This window comes from Acomys russatus, chromosome 6 (genome assembly GCF_903995435.1).
Source record: "Acomys russatus chromosome 6, mAcoRus1.1, whole genome shotgun sequence".
Classification (NCBI taxonomy): Eukaryota; Metazoa; Chordata; class Mammalia; order Rodentia; family Muridae; genus Acomys; species Acomys russatus.
In genome coordinates, this window is record NC_067142.1 from 41,794,340 (window position 1) to 41,807,438 (window position 13,099).

Below are 13,099 nucleotides of genomic sequence, written 5' to 3' on the forward strand. Positions count from 1 at the left end.
AAACTCTAAAATGATATATAAATAGCAAGGTAAGTTAAAGGTAAATTTGGACTTATTAAAAAACATGTTATGTCATTGGGAGATATTTGTTTTTGCAACTAACATTTATTCTTTTGTGAATTAATAGAATACAGACCAAGGGAAGGGGGGAAAAAAGAACAATTATAAACAGAAGTTCTTATTTTGTACCTTGGCAACACGAATCTTAAGCTCAATAAAGGTGTGGACAGTTCCAACAGTTGTTTATAATTTTAGACATACCTCTTGACCTTTGGCTTTAAAAGTTTCGGTGTTCTTAGTGAATAAAACTAAAGGCGGATCCTCCATCTCCCACCCCACCCTCAATTTATGAAAAGACGCACAAAGGGCTATTATTACCATTACTAAGTGGCTTGTGTAGGTTTGTCATTAGGAGCTGTAGCAATCATGGCTGTAAAAGCCGTGATGATCTATCTCTGGGCTAGTTTGTTTCTTAGTTTCAATTTATCTTAAAAACACCATATTGTTTTCTTCGGAAACAATGTCCAACACTGGTTTGCCCTTGTCTTTCGGGTTCTGAGTGTAAAATTCAACCTCCCTAGGGACTCCTGATCAACAAACTAATTTTAAGATGACATCCGGGTCCTTCTTTCACACCTTAAACCTGTCCGACCAGAGATGGTGACTGAACTACTACCCTCAGGTAAACATCGAGCCACCACCCTCCCTGCCTGGGGTCATTTTTCTTGGGGTTCTCCACTGAACCATTCTGAATCTTGAACGGAAGCGTACCGGGTTCGGGAGAAGTCGGCAGAGATCGGGAAAACTCGGCGAATAGGTGAGCGCCTCGCTCCCGCGACGTAGGATGCGAACCTGCAGGCACAGGGGCGCGCGGGCTCGGGAGCGCGAGGGCTCGGGGGCGCGCGGGCTCCGGGTACGCGGAGGCGGAAAGCCAGGAAACGCGGCGGCCCTAGGAGCCCGGCGGCTGCGTGGGCAGCCCGGTGGGGCGGGGCGAGGCAGCTGGAGGGGCGGACTCCAGGCGTTGTGGTCAGGCTCACCCGCAGCTCTCCGGCGCCCGGCCGCTTGGCCATGTCCTGGCTTAACGTGGCTTCGGCGGGGAGGCGGCTGGTGGTGAGCGGGAACAGTTTGGCGGGGCGGCGCGGCGCGGCTGGAGCTGCGTGCTCGGGGTACGCGGCGGGGCGGGCTTGCGGGGTGCGTGGGACCCTGCGGTAGTGTTCGTGTGGACCTTTCCTGGGAGTCCGAGCTTAGTGGGAACTTCATAGACACTGCGTGTGGCTTTTAATGCAGCGTAGATCTGGGAGAGCCCAGAAGAAGGTCTTCTTTGATGTGGGAACGATTTTGTCGCTCCGATTTCGATGCTAAGTCCTGGCAGTCCTGTCTCAGGAAGTGAACAGACAAGACTGTCGTTGCTTCTAAATGGCCAAGGCTTTGCAGCTAGTAACTCTGGCACCCTGTAGATGACTCTGGCACCCTGTAGATGTGGTTTCTGGCTTGATTGGGAGCGTTGCTTTTCTTGGGTTCCCTCCTTGGCATACCCTGGGCTGGCACACCAGCCCTGGCTGACCACACCTGACCTAGGCGGCTGTCAAGGCATATTAGCGGCAGCCACAGCGCATCCATTCTTCCACTGTCTTCCAGCGATTTCCGGTGTGAAAGCTCTGATCACGTGATGTTAACTATTTGACAGGTTCTTAGAACTGTTTCCTATTGGATATGTCTGGGGTATATCCTGTCTTGCCCACTTACCACCTCTCAGTAGGGGTTCCATAAATGGAGCTTGACTAGTTGGTGCTTTACCAATGTTGAGGTGAAGTGTTTATTGTGCATTTACTCTGTGCCTGCTCCTTTCCTTAATAGGAAAGCTAAACTAGAAATCGAAGAGACTGCCTCAAGAAAGTCAGGGATACCTTTTTGGAGCTTTTTCCTTGGAGTGGGGTAATATTTCAGAATGCGCTTCCTTGTGGCCTCTCATTTTCTTAGAAAAGTTTATCCGTTGTAAAATGCACAGGTTTGAGGAGGAAAATGCTAAATTAGAGATGAAAAAAGATGTGATTTTAGAGTTGCAAACCCAAATAGATTGATGCCAACCAGCGGTCTTCCAGGCCAAGGCCATGCATGTAGCCTTTTCTTTGCTGCTTGTGACTTCACAAACTCAGCCAGCTTTTTTTTCCCTCAAAGCTGACTCCTTTAAAATAGGGCAGTCCTCCAAGTCTTCCACTCACTCCTACCGTCTCTCTACCTGGAATAAGCACACAGTGCTTTTGATTTAGTGGTTTCCTTATTTCTTGGGGAGCAAGGGCTAGTAATTTCGAACAGACATTTAGTGGCAGTGATTCCTGCCTCTAACCCATCTTTGCTGTTACGGGAGGTGGCACTTGTTGCAGCCCTACTGGAAGAGTATCCATAGTAACCATGTAGAGTAGACACTGATCGTCCAGTGCTAACGTGCACCAGAAAAAGCAACTTAACGTGGATTCCCCCCAAAAAGGACCGAAACATGATTTAAGTACTATGATTTAAGGCCTTTGAAATTTAAACTTAAAATAGCTTTTATACTTAACACAATTAGCCGGTCATGGTGGCACACACCTTTAATCCCAGAACTGGGGAGGCCAAAGTAGGTACATATCTGTGACTTTCCAGGCCTGGTTACAAATAGAGTTCCAGGATAGCTAGGGCTGTTACACAGAGAAACCTTGTTTCAAAAACAAAAACAAAACAAAAATAAAACTCCACAGTGTTTCTATAAATATACCCAGAAAGAAGAATTGCTTTTATGGAAGGAGGTATTTTCCCCCTTTAATCATAAGTATATCTTTAAGCTGGACACAGTGGCACACACCTTTAATCCCAGCAATGAGAGGCATTGAGAGACTCAGGAGAGTCCTTAAGTTCCAAGTTAGCCTGGTCTGCATAGATAGGCCCTGTCTCAAAACAACTAGAACACACTCCCCCCCCCCCCCCGCCGTGTGTGTGTGTGTGTGTGTGTGTGTGTGTGTGTGTGTGTGTGTGTATACACACACACATACATATATATACATTACACACATATATGTATACATATATTTATATATGGAGAGAGACATATGTATATGTGTATATATATGTGTGTGTGTGTATACATATATTTGGGGCTTTTTTCCCCTCAAGACAGGGTTTTTAGCCTTGGCTGCTCTAGAACTCTGTTTGTAGACTAGTGTGGCCTCGAACTCACAGAGATCCGCCTACCTCTGCCTCCTGAGTGCTGGCATTAAAGGCATGTACCACCATGCTGGGCACACAAATATTTAAAAAAAAAACCATTTCCACTTTAAATTCTCTTTTTAAAAAAAGATTCATTTATTTCATGTATATGAGACTGCTGTCTTCATGCACACCAGAAGAGGGTAACAGATCACTTTATAGATGGTTGTGAGCCACCATATGGTTGCTGGGAATCGAACCAAGGACCTCTGGAAGAGCAGCCAGTGCTCTTAACTGCTGAGCCATCTCTCCAGGCCGAACTTTAAATTCTTTATCTTAACCTTATTCCTTAGACATTTGAGCAGTTCTTTGTAGCACCTGTTCTTTTGATATTTTTGAAAGATTAGTGGTATGCATCATGTCTAATTTGTTCCAAGGATGTCGTCAGGCCTTGTTGGCTAGTCAAGAAGAATGAGGGAGTGAGATCCTAGGATTCATGGAAAGACTTGATGATTAACTGGCCTGCTTTTTGGGTTTTGTTTTTCATTGATATCCCTGTCCAGTGAATACTTTTTTCATTTAATTTTTATTTTTTGGGTTGAGGTCTCTACATAGCTCTGGCTGTCTTGGAACTCACTGTGTAAGCCAGGCAGGCCTTAATTCACAGAGCTTTGCCTGCCTCTGCCTTCCAAGCACTGGGATTAAAGGTGTGCACTACTACGCCTGCCTGACTTCTTGTTCTAAGCTCTCAGGTTTTAGTTAACAAATGCTGAGGAAATGAAGGTCCTTAGAATCAGGAGTCATGCTAAGTATTGACACTGCGTGTAAGACACAGTTTTGCTTTCTGTATATGTCAGCTCACTTAATTTTCTACTTGGTGGATTGGCAAATTGGGAACTTTAGATTAAGGTGCTTGAAAACCTTTATTCCCTTAAAGTCTCTGTAGGTTCTTTGCTTCACAGTGTCCATGACATTTTTTTTTTTTTGCATGTTTTAAAGTTACTATTTTACTTGTATTCATGTGTGTCTTGTAAGTATTATGAGTGTCATGCAAGTATTTTATGTGTATGTATGTGTATGCCATATGTGTCCATGTCTTCGGAGACAAGAAGAGGAGGTCAGATCTCCTAAAGCTGTATTTACAGGTAGTTTGTTATGAGCTGGCTTGATGTGGATGCTGGAAACTGAACCTGGGTCTTCTGCAAGAGCCACAAGTGCTCTTAATTGCTGAGTCATCTCTCTAGCTCCCGCCCCCTCCCAATTCTGTATGTTTTCAGAAGAAATGCAAAACATCTTATTGCCAGTGGTCAGGCCTTTATTAGGGCAGAATATTTGGTATTTGGTGATTATGAATTTCCTTAAGAATACGAATGTACTAAGCTTTAGACACAGAGATTGGTTTTATCAGGTAAAAGTTGATTGAAAGGCTTCTTAGAGAAGCACACAGGTCCTGTTGGTGAACTGGAATTTTGAAATGATCGTGCTTTGTGTATTTGGACATACGTGTATTAGAGGTTGTCTTCCACTGGAACCCGTGTGCTCGAGGGTCACCTCAGTAACTGTGCTGATCTTTTTCATTTGTCTCAGAATGGGAAACAGCACATCCTCGTCTTTGGGAAAGTCAGCAAGTACTCCTGTGAACCAGATCCAGGTGAGTAATGCGGGAGATAGAGGGCGAAGAAATGCCTTACATGCTTCGAACACTTATTCTTTGCCCAGACTTGACAAGAGTTTAGAAAATATATTACTAAACTAATATTTCTTTTAAAAATTGGTATCAAAATTATCCTTGTGACAAGTTCCATATAATTTTTTAGTTAAAATTTCTGAAGTTTATTTTCGATTCTTTTTGAGTGAGAGTGTGATTTCTGTGTGTGTGTGTGTGTGTGTGTGTGTGTGTGTGTGCTTGTGTGGAGGCCTGAGGAGGGTTACCCTGTGTCCTGTCCTATCATTATCTGCCTTATTCCGTTGACATGGTCTTTCTCACTGAACTTAGAGTTAGGCCAGTAGTCAGTGGGCACCAGCAGTTCTGTCTCTGCTCTTCCTATCACTCTCACTTCCCAGAGCTAGGGTTCCAGGTATGTGCATCGCCACACATGGCTTTTTAGGTGGGTGATGACTCTGAACTCAGGCCCTTGTGTTTGTGCAGATAGCACTCTTGCCTACTGAGCCATCTCTCTAGGCTTTTCCATTGACTTTTTCGGTTTTAACATTATCTAACATATCTAAGTTATTCTGAACTGCTAAACACGTTTCTACCATGGAGCTGCCTCTCTGTTCATATTTTCACTTTTTCTTCTGAGGTGTAGGGTCTCCTTTAGTTGCCTGGGCTGACTACTGTCTTGAGCTTGCTGTGTTGCCTCCTCTTCCAGTGTAGCTGGGATTGTAGGCCTGTCCTAGCAGGCCTGCCTGAATTTTACTTTTAATGAAATCCATCTATGAGGTTGAATTCTTTTTTTAATTTATTTCTTTTTTTATCATGTCCATTCTGAGTCCGCTGTCATAGATACCTAAGAATTAGGCCGTTCCGAGCCAGGGTTATTGTGTGGTTTTGGCATGAGCAGCTGTTTAATAGCTTTCTGCCTTTAACACAGAACCTACTGTGCAATAATTATGCCATAAATTATTCTCCTAGGGATTCTGTACATGGTTGCGTTCTCTTGTTTTCTTCTCTTTCACTGTCGATCTTAATTATTTCTGCCTCAGAACATTTGTGATAAGCTGGATGTGGTATCGTTTGCCTGCTGTATTAGCACTCGGGGAGCTGAAGCAAGAGGAGAGAAAAATCCAAGGCTTCTTTGGACAACACTTTTGAGATCCCTCTTTCCATACAAAAATGAAGACAAAACCAACCCCTCAGAATTCCTCTTACACAAATGTTTCTTCTCCTCCAGCCCATAAGGCATATTCTTGTTTTCCTCCCCATCTGCTGCTTGTATTTTGTTTCTGCTCTGGACTGAGGGTGCAGTTCAGTGGTAGAGCGTTAACCTGGCATAAAAGCGAAGCCCTGGGTTATACACATAGCGAATCTGAGTTTCTTTTAGCTAACCTCACTAGGTTTTGAGCCCAGCAGCAATGCAAGCAACTTCTTGTGCAGGGCATTCTTTATTTAAAAGTACAAAGACAGCAGCATGAAATGTTTCAGTTAGGATTAGCTTGAGAGAAAGTCAAGAGTGCTTATGAAACCCCTGGCAATGGGAATCTCTTCATTAGTGCCTTTCTGTGCCATGGAAGCACTCAGCCCGCTCATCTCTGCGAGTCTAAATGCTAGGCTCAGCTGCTTCTCACCTAAATAGTATGGTAAAAGATTACTGGCCTCAGGTGTGGAGTTTGAGGAACAGTACAATGAGCCTCTCAGCCTGTGTTTTATCATCTGTAAAACTGATTCACTAGTGCGGTATATTATCTTGTATGGTTGGGCTCCCTGTGATAGAATGTTAAAGATTATGAGTAAGCAGGAGAAAGAGTATTAGATAGATCCCATCCATACATTTGGCTATGACTCGGAACACTTCTCACCCCTGAGGAGGGGTCTACTTTCTGAAGCACTTTGTCTGGGTTTTGCATGTTGCATTTTTTTCTTCATCTTTTTTTTTTTTTTAAAGATTTATTATTATTATGTACACCTGCACACCAGAAGAGGGCATCAGATCACATTATAGATGGTTGTTAGCCACCATGTGGTTCCTGGGACTCGAACTCAGGAACTCTGGAAGAGCAGTCAGTGCTCTTAGCCACTGAGCCATCTCTCCAGTCCTTTTTCTCATCTTGAAGTCACTGTTGACGCTGTATCTTGTAACAACCTCTTTGGCAGATGTTCAGGTGGCAGACTTGTCCATTGAAAACCTATGTGGAGGCCAGTACTTTTGGCTCAAATCACTTAGAGGACTTGGAAATCCACATAGTTAGAAATAAAGAACATGCTAGGTGGTGGTGGCGCACTCCTTTAATCCCAACACTCAGGAGAAGAGGTGGGTGGGTTACTGTGAGTTTGAGGCCAGCCTGGTGTACAAGAGTGAGTTCCAGGACTGCTGGGAAAAAGCCCTGTCTTAAAAAACCAAAAAACCCGAAACCAAACCAAACCAAACAAAAAAACAAAACAAAAAAACAAACTCAAAACCAAAACAAACAAACAAACAAAAATAAAACAAAAAAAAAACCATCACAGGCTGTGCAGGCATACACCAAAGGTAAAGGCCTGGAGAACACTGCATGCAATGCAGGCTGGTATCATATAGTCATTTTGGAAACTTGCTTCAGCTTCAAACCACCGGAGAAGCTTTTTTGGAAGTGGCCTTTCCAGGGTCACCTGGAAAGCATAGTTTAATATGATGGCTTTTAGAGAGGAAGCTATTGTCCAACCTTGGTGAAAGCTGTGCATTTTAAGGATAAATTACTTCCTTGGAACTGGAAGCCATCAGCAGAAGGAGTAAATGCCATCTGAATATTTCTTAAAACATTTGACAAATCCAATATAGATGAGGTGTCTAGACTATAGGGCTAGGGTCAACCGGGACTCATGTCTCACTTGTTAATCAAGGGCAGCAGGTAAGTTACATTTCTTCATCTGTGTCTCAGTTTAAATAACATAGGGTGGACCTATATTAAGATTACAGTGAAGCTGAAATGACTTCATGACATATAGAATATACGGGAGTGTTTGCAGTGTAAGAATAGGCTGTCGGAAGCCGGGCGTGGTGGCGCATGCCTTTAATCCCAGCACTCGGGAGGCAGAGGCAGGCGGATCGCTGTGAGTTCGAGGCCAGCCTGGTCTACAAAGTGAGTCCAGGATGACCAAGGCTACACAGAGAAACCCTGTCTCGAAAACCCAAAAAAAAAAAAAAAAAAAAAAAAAAAAAAAAGAATAGGCTGTCGAAATATACGAGAGAGGAAAAAAGGATGGACTGTCACTGGTTTCATTCCTGATACCACTCTCATGCATTGTATTGATACTTTTTAGCTTCTATCAGCCATTGTTTGAAGTGAATAATATCCTCAATCTACACATACCACAAATAGATGATAGAAACTTAACTGGAGCACAGATTTGTGCTCTATACTCCAGAATCTTAGTCCTCCGACAAATTATGATTTCATTACAAAAGGTAATGTCTAAGATGAAAAGGCTTTACTTACTTACTTACTTACTTATTTATTTATTTTTAATTTCAGGAAACAATTTCTAACAATTGTGTGGTGATTTTCTCAAAAACATCCTGCTCTTACTGTTCAATGGCCAAGAAGATTTTCCATGACATGAATGTCAACTATAAAGTTGTGGAACTGGATATGCTGGAATATGGGAGCCAGTTTCAGGACGCTCTTCACAAGATGACTGGAGAGAGGACTGTGAGTGTAGCCCGACCCTGTGGCCCCCAGTGATGAGCCTGGAGCAGGCCGGCCCCTGGGCACCAGACTTGCCTGGTGGAAAAAGCAAGCCTGGCCTTTCTCACTTCTGTGGATTTCACATTGATAAGGGAATGGCAGAGTGACAAAGAAGCCAGCCTCATAGCCTAGGAATCAGCACAGTTCATTTTAGTGTTTATGTTTACTCTGTGTGTGTGTGGGGGGGGGGGGGAGAGGAGAGCACGCACAAGAGAGTGAGACAGACAGACAGACAGACAGACAGAGACAGAGAGACACAGAGAGAGACAGAGACAGAGACACAGAGAGAGAGAGAGAGACAGACAGGCTGCCGTGAGGCAGCTGATGGTGTCATGAGTGCTTGTCTGTGGAACATTAAGATCTTTTTGGAGCTGTCTGCAAGGTAAAGTTATCCTTCCAGAGCCCGGGCTCAGTCTCCCGTCCCTGTGCTTGTCTGTGTTTCATGCTCATTGTTCTGGTTTCCAGAAGTTTGCATGATATGAGTAATCACAAAAATACTCGTTATTGCCGCTTTCCTTCTCATGTAAAGGTTTTTAGAAGACCTTGGTAAACATGTAGAAGGGAACCACATAAGCATCACTAATACTTACCTACCTTCCCCTTCTTCTCTCCCCCTCCCCCCTTCTCTCCTTTCTGCTCAAGGACAGTTTTATTTGAGTTTAAAAGGAAAATTCCTGGGTCAGGAACGCTGAAAAGCTCAGTAGTTGCCTGGGGGAAAAGAATGGAAGAGAAAGGAAACAAAGCCATGCTGTTTAAGACAGTGCAGAGGCCAGCCCCGTGGGACACAAGCAGCCATATGGCGGGGAAGGAGGTGTTGGAGAAAGGAGGGAAGCTCGAAGCTCAGTGTATCAGGAAAAGTCTACTAGGTTCTGGCTCACGTCCAAAAAAAAGAGATTAAAAAAAAAAAAAAAAAAGATTGTCTTGGATTTAAATCTTACATCTTTTACTATTGCTATCTTGGGCAAGTTACTTTTTCTCATTTCCCTCCAAAACTGGACTAGTTCTGACACATTGATTGGGCCTCATTCATCTTTTGCTTATTCAACAGGTCCCAAGAATCTTTGTCAATGGATCATTTATCGGAGGTGCGACTGACACTCACAGGCTTCACAAAGAAGGGAAATTGCTGCCACTGGTTCATCAGTGTTACTTAAACAAAAGCAAGAGGAAAGACGTTGGGTGATGCGGATATTCACCACGACCAGTGAATGTTAGTTAACGCAGTCATACCCTTTACTTGTTTAGGATGTTTTAAGGATTACCTTCATAAGGATGATGCAAAATAACAAACAATAAATTGCCCTGGACTCCTCATCTTGCTACTGGCCAGTTTTTGAGCATGAGATGGTCTATAAAACTGAATGGGGTGGAGTTACACCAAAAGTAAAGAACATTTATTAGGAATTTATTCATGAATTTTACAATGCAGAGGAAGTAAGCCCTTGACATTTTTACTCCCTATAGTATTTAGGAGTTAACTTCTCACATTCACTAGCTTCCAGGAGTGAGGGCTGATGTGTGACGTCTCTAAAATTGAATGGGGTACAGGTGTGCAGTAGGTTGGGACACTCTATCATGACAACCCTTTATGCGATGTCCTAGATAATCAGTCATATTAAATATGCAGGATGGAATGCAGCTTATAGTTGCGAAACCAAACTGCTAATGACTTCATAGTTACAGGAAATGTAAGCCATGTCTATTGGCACAAGGCAAAAGGTTCCAGTGTAATGAAGATGAATTTTTCAAACAGTTGAGAAATGTATTTAGTCATACTGTCAGTTAGAATGTTCTACATTCCAGTATGTGTAACAGCTATTGGATTTTCTTTTTCTTTTGGAGACAGGGTCATTCTATAACTCAGCCTGGCCTCAAACTCACATCAGTCCTCCTGCCTCACTTTCCCAAGCTTGGATTACATGCTGAGCCACCATGCCTCAGCTTGGAAATGCTTAAGGTAACCAGGTGTTAGATGGGTTTTAGACTAAAGGTCCCTGTTATGTTTTGAATGTGCCTCATCACAGACTTCATGTGTTGGAAACACATGAGTTGTTAAGAGGTGGGGCCTTTAAAAAATGGCTAATCATGAGGGCAGATAGATGGGTTGGTGCTATATTAAAGGTCTGGGTAGTTATCACAGACGGTGGTTCTTGATGAAAGGATGAGTTTGGCCCCCTTACTTACCTCTCACACACCTGTGCTCTCATCCTTCTTCCTTCTGCAGTGTCATGATGCAGCAAGAAAATCTTCACTAGATGTGGGCACCTTAACCTAAAGCTTCCCAACCTATGAACTATAAACAGTTTCTTCCTCAGAAACTACTTGGTCTTAGGTATTCTGTTTCAGCAGCACAGATGGGTAAGATTGTCCGTAAAGTCACTTCTAATGTTATCTTACTATTTTCTAGCTAGGGATACACTGTTTAACTGCTTTCAGTTTCAGATAAACTTAGCAAACCCTTTAAGATGTATTATTTTAAAAGTGTTGAAAGTACTTCCAATGTTACTAATCTGGTCATATTTCCAGCCTCTGATCATCAAGTGTTTTTTTTTTAAGTGTTGGTGAAAGAATGCATTTCCTAGTAGATTCCCAGAGTGACTTTGGACAGATTACCACAATCAGAGCCTTTCTCAGAGGTAGGAAGAACATGGACTTCCCAGAGCGAGTGCTTCAGCTTTCTGGTCAAGATGGACTAAGGAATGATGGAAAGCTTTGAGGAAGACAGTGGCTGGCTGCCAGTGAGTGGCCTACCTGGGCTGCTTCTGCACATTCGATACCTTGACAAAGTGAGAAGTTAAATTGTTCTCCTGATAGTTCATTTAAGTTGTAATGTTGGTAGGAAAGGAAAATTGCATGCTTTTATTCTTTTATTTTACATTATGTCATGAGAAAGTGTATATTTTTGCCATGTTGTAAAATTCACGTTAGAGATTAGAGGGAGCCTGTTATGCATGAGAAAGATAAAGCTGTCATTGTCACTATTTGGATATAAGGCCATAGGCAGGTTACTTAAATGCCTACCTAAACCGATAAGGTGATGATATGGTACTTGGCTTTGAGGAAATTTTTGTGTGTGGTATTCAGACCTGGGCTCAGGGCCTGAATATTAGGCAGGTGCCTTACCACTGAGCTATACAATGAATACTTAGGAAGAATGTTTACTAATTAGCTTTTCCTAAGCTTGTGGAAAATAAGAGGATGATGGTACTTAAAATAATTAAAATACTAGTTAAACTAAATCAGCCCTAAGATAAGCCTTATCATCTGATGTCTCAAGAACACTGAAAGTAACAATAGGGTATCTTGATTTTCATTTATAATTTTATTTTAAAAAGAAATAAACTCTTCCAATGCCACCAGATGTGTTGAGTTTTATTAATGACTTAAAAAAAATTCAAGCTGGGCATGGTGGAGCACGCCTTTAATCCCAGCACTCGGGAGGCAGAGGCAGGCGGATCGCTGAGTTCGAGGCCAGCCTGGTCTACAAAGTGAGTCCAGGATGGCCAAGGCTACACAGAGAAACCCTGTCTGAAAAAAACCAAAAACAAAACATAAAAAAAATTCAAAAGGAATTAATTTGAAAACTAGGATTCTCTTCATCCACAGATGCTAAGAGGTGAAAGAAGTGAAGGGGTCTGACCTCACTGAGGCAGAATAACTGTCTTTGCAAAAAGACTCAAGACAGTAACAAAAAAGTCTTTACCTCCCTGAACAATTAAACGATGCATTCGAGATGGCTGTGTGGATAAAAATGCTTGCCAGCCAAGCCTGACTATCTGAGTGCGGTCCCTGGGACCCCCAGTGGAAGGAGAGAAATGACTCCTGAAAGTTGCTCTTGACTTGTTCACGTGTGGGCTTGCTCTCACATAGGCCATGTGCGGGCATACGCTTGAGTGTACAAACAATTTAAAGGATACAAGTTAGAAAAACACACATATACACCAGACACAATGTGGGGTGTGTTGGAAGGAGGGCTGCATGTGGAGCTCAGAACAGCTTTGTGGAGTCAGTTCTCTCCTCCCACCTTAATATAGGTTCCTGGGATAGAACTCCAGTTACCAGGCTTGTGCAACAAGTACCCTTTACCCCCTGAGCTACCTCTCAGCCTAAAGGATACAATATTTATTATTTACTTTTGCTTTTTGGGATAACAGTGCTTAGAGGATCAGCATCCAGCACGTGTGAGGTCCCTGGTTTGATCTCCAATATCAACACCTGCAGATTCTTCTTGATGCCTGGCTAAGTTGGTTTTTAAGGTGTGGCTACTGAAGGGGAGTATATACAAATCTAGGAGCAGGACAGACTTCCAGATCTATCCTGGAAGCAAGCACTGAAGTTAGCAGCTGCCCTAAAGATGACAATCTCGGCCAACATAGAACTTTCTGTTAAACTCTTTATGCCGCCTGCTTGGGGGAAGGAGATCAGGACAGGACCACAGTTTATGCTAGTAAAACTTAGGGGAACTTCTTAGTGGTACTTTATTACAGCAGGGGAAAGCAATGTTCAAATCCCTGTGACTAAGCAGGTGGGT

The 13,099-nt window shown here is 43.0% G+C and overlaps 1 protein-coding gene across 2 annotated transcripts; it reads left to right on the forward strand.

Annotated features, from left to right (window-relative positions):
• The first annotated feature begins 1,010 nt into the window (after positions 1-1,010).
• Positions 1,011-11,103, forward strand: Glrx2 (glutaredoxin 2). Of its 2 annotated transcripts, XM_051147522.1 has the most exons (5): positions 1,019-1,166; positions 4,771-4,834; positions 8,356-8,532; positions 9,617-9,778; positions 10,793-11,103. In XM_051147522.1, the coding sequence occupies exons 1-4, from the start codon at positions 1,069-1,071 to the stop codon at positions 9,749-9,751; spliced, it is 474 nt and encodes a 157-aa protein (XP_051003479.1). In that variant the 5' UTR covers positions 1,019-1,068; the 3' UTR covers positions 9,752-9,778; positions 10,793-11,103. The 2 variants fall into 2 exon arrangements, with proteins under 2 accessions (XP_051003481.1, XP_051003479.1); XM_051147524.1 differs by lacking the exon at positions 10,793-11,103 and having other exon boundaries at positions 1,011-1,110; positions 9,617-10,019.
• The last annotated feature ends 1,996 nt before the right edge of the window (positions 11,104-13,099 follow it).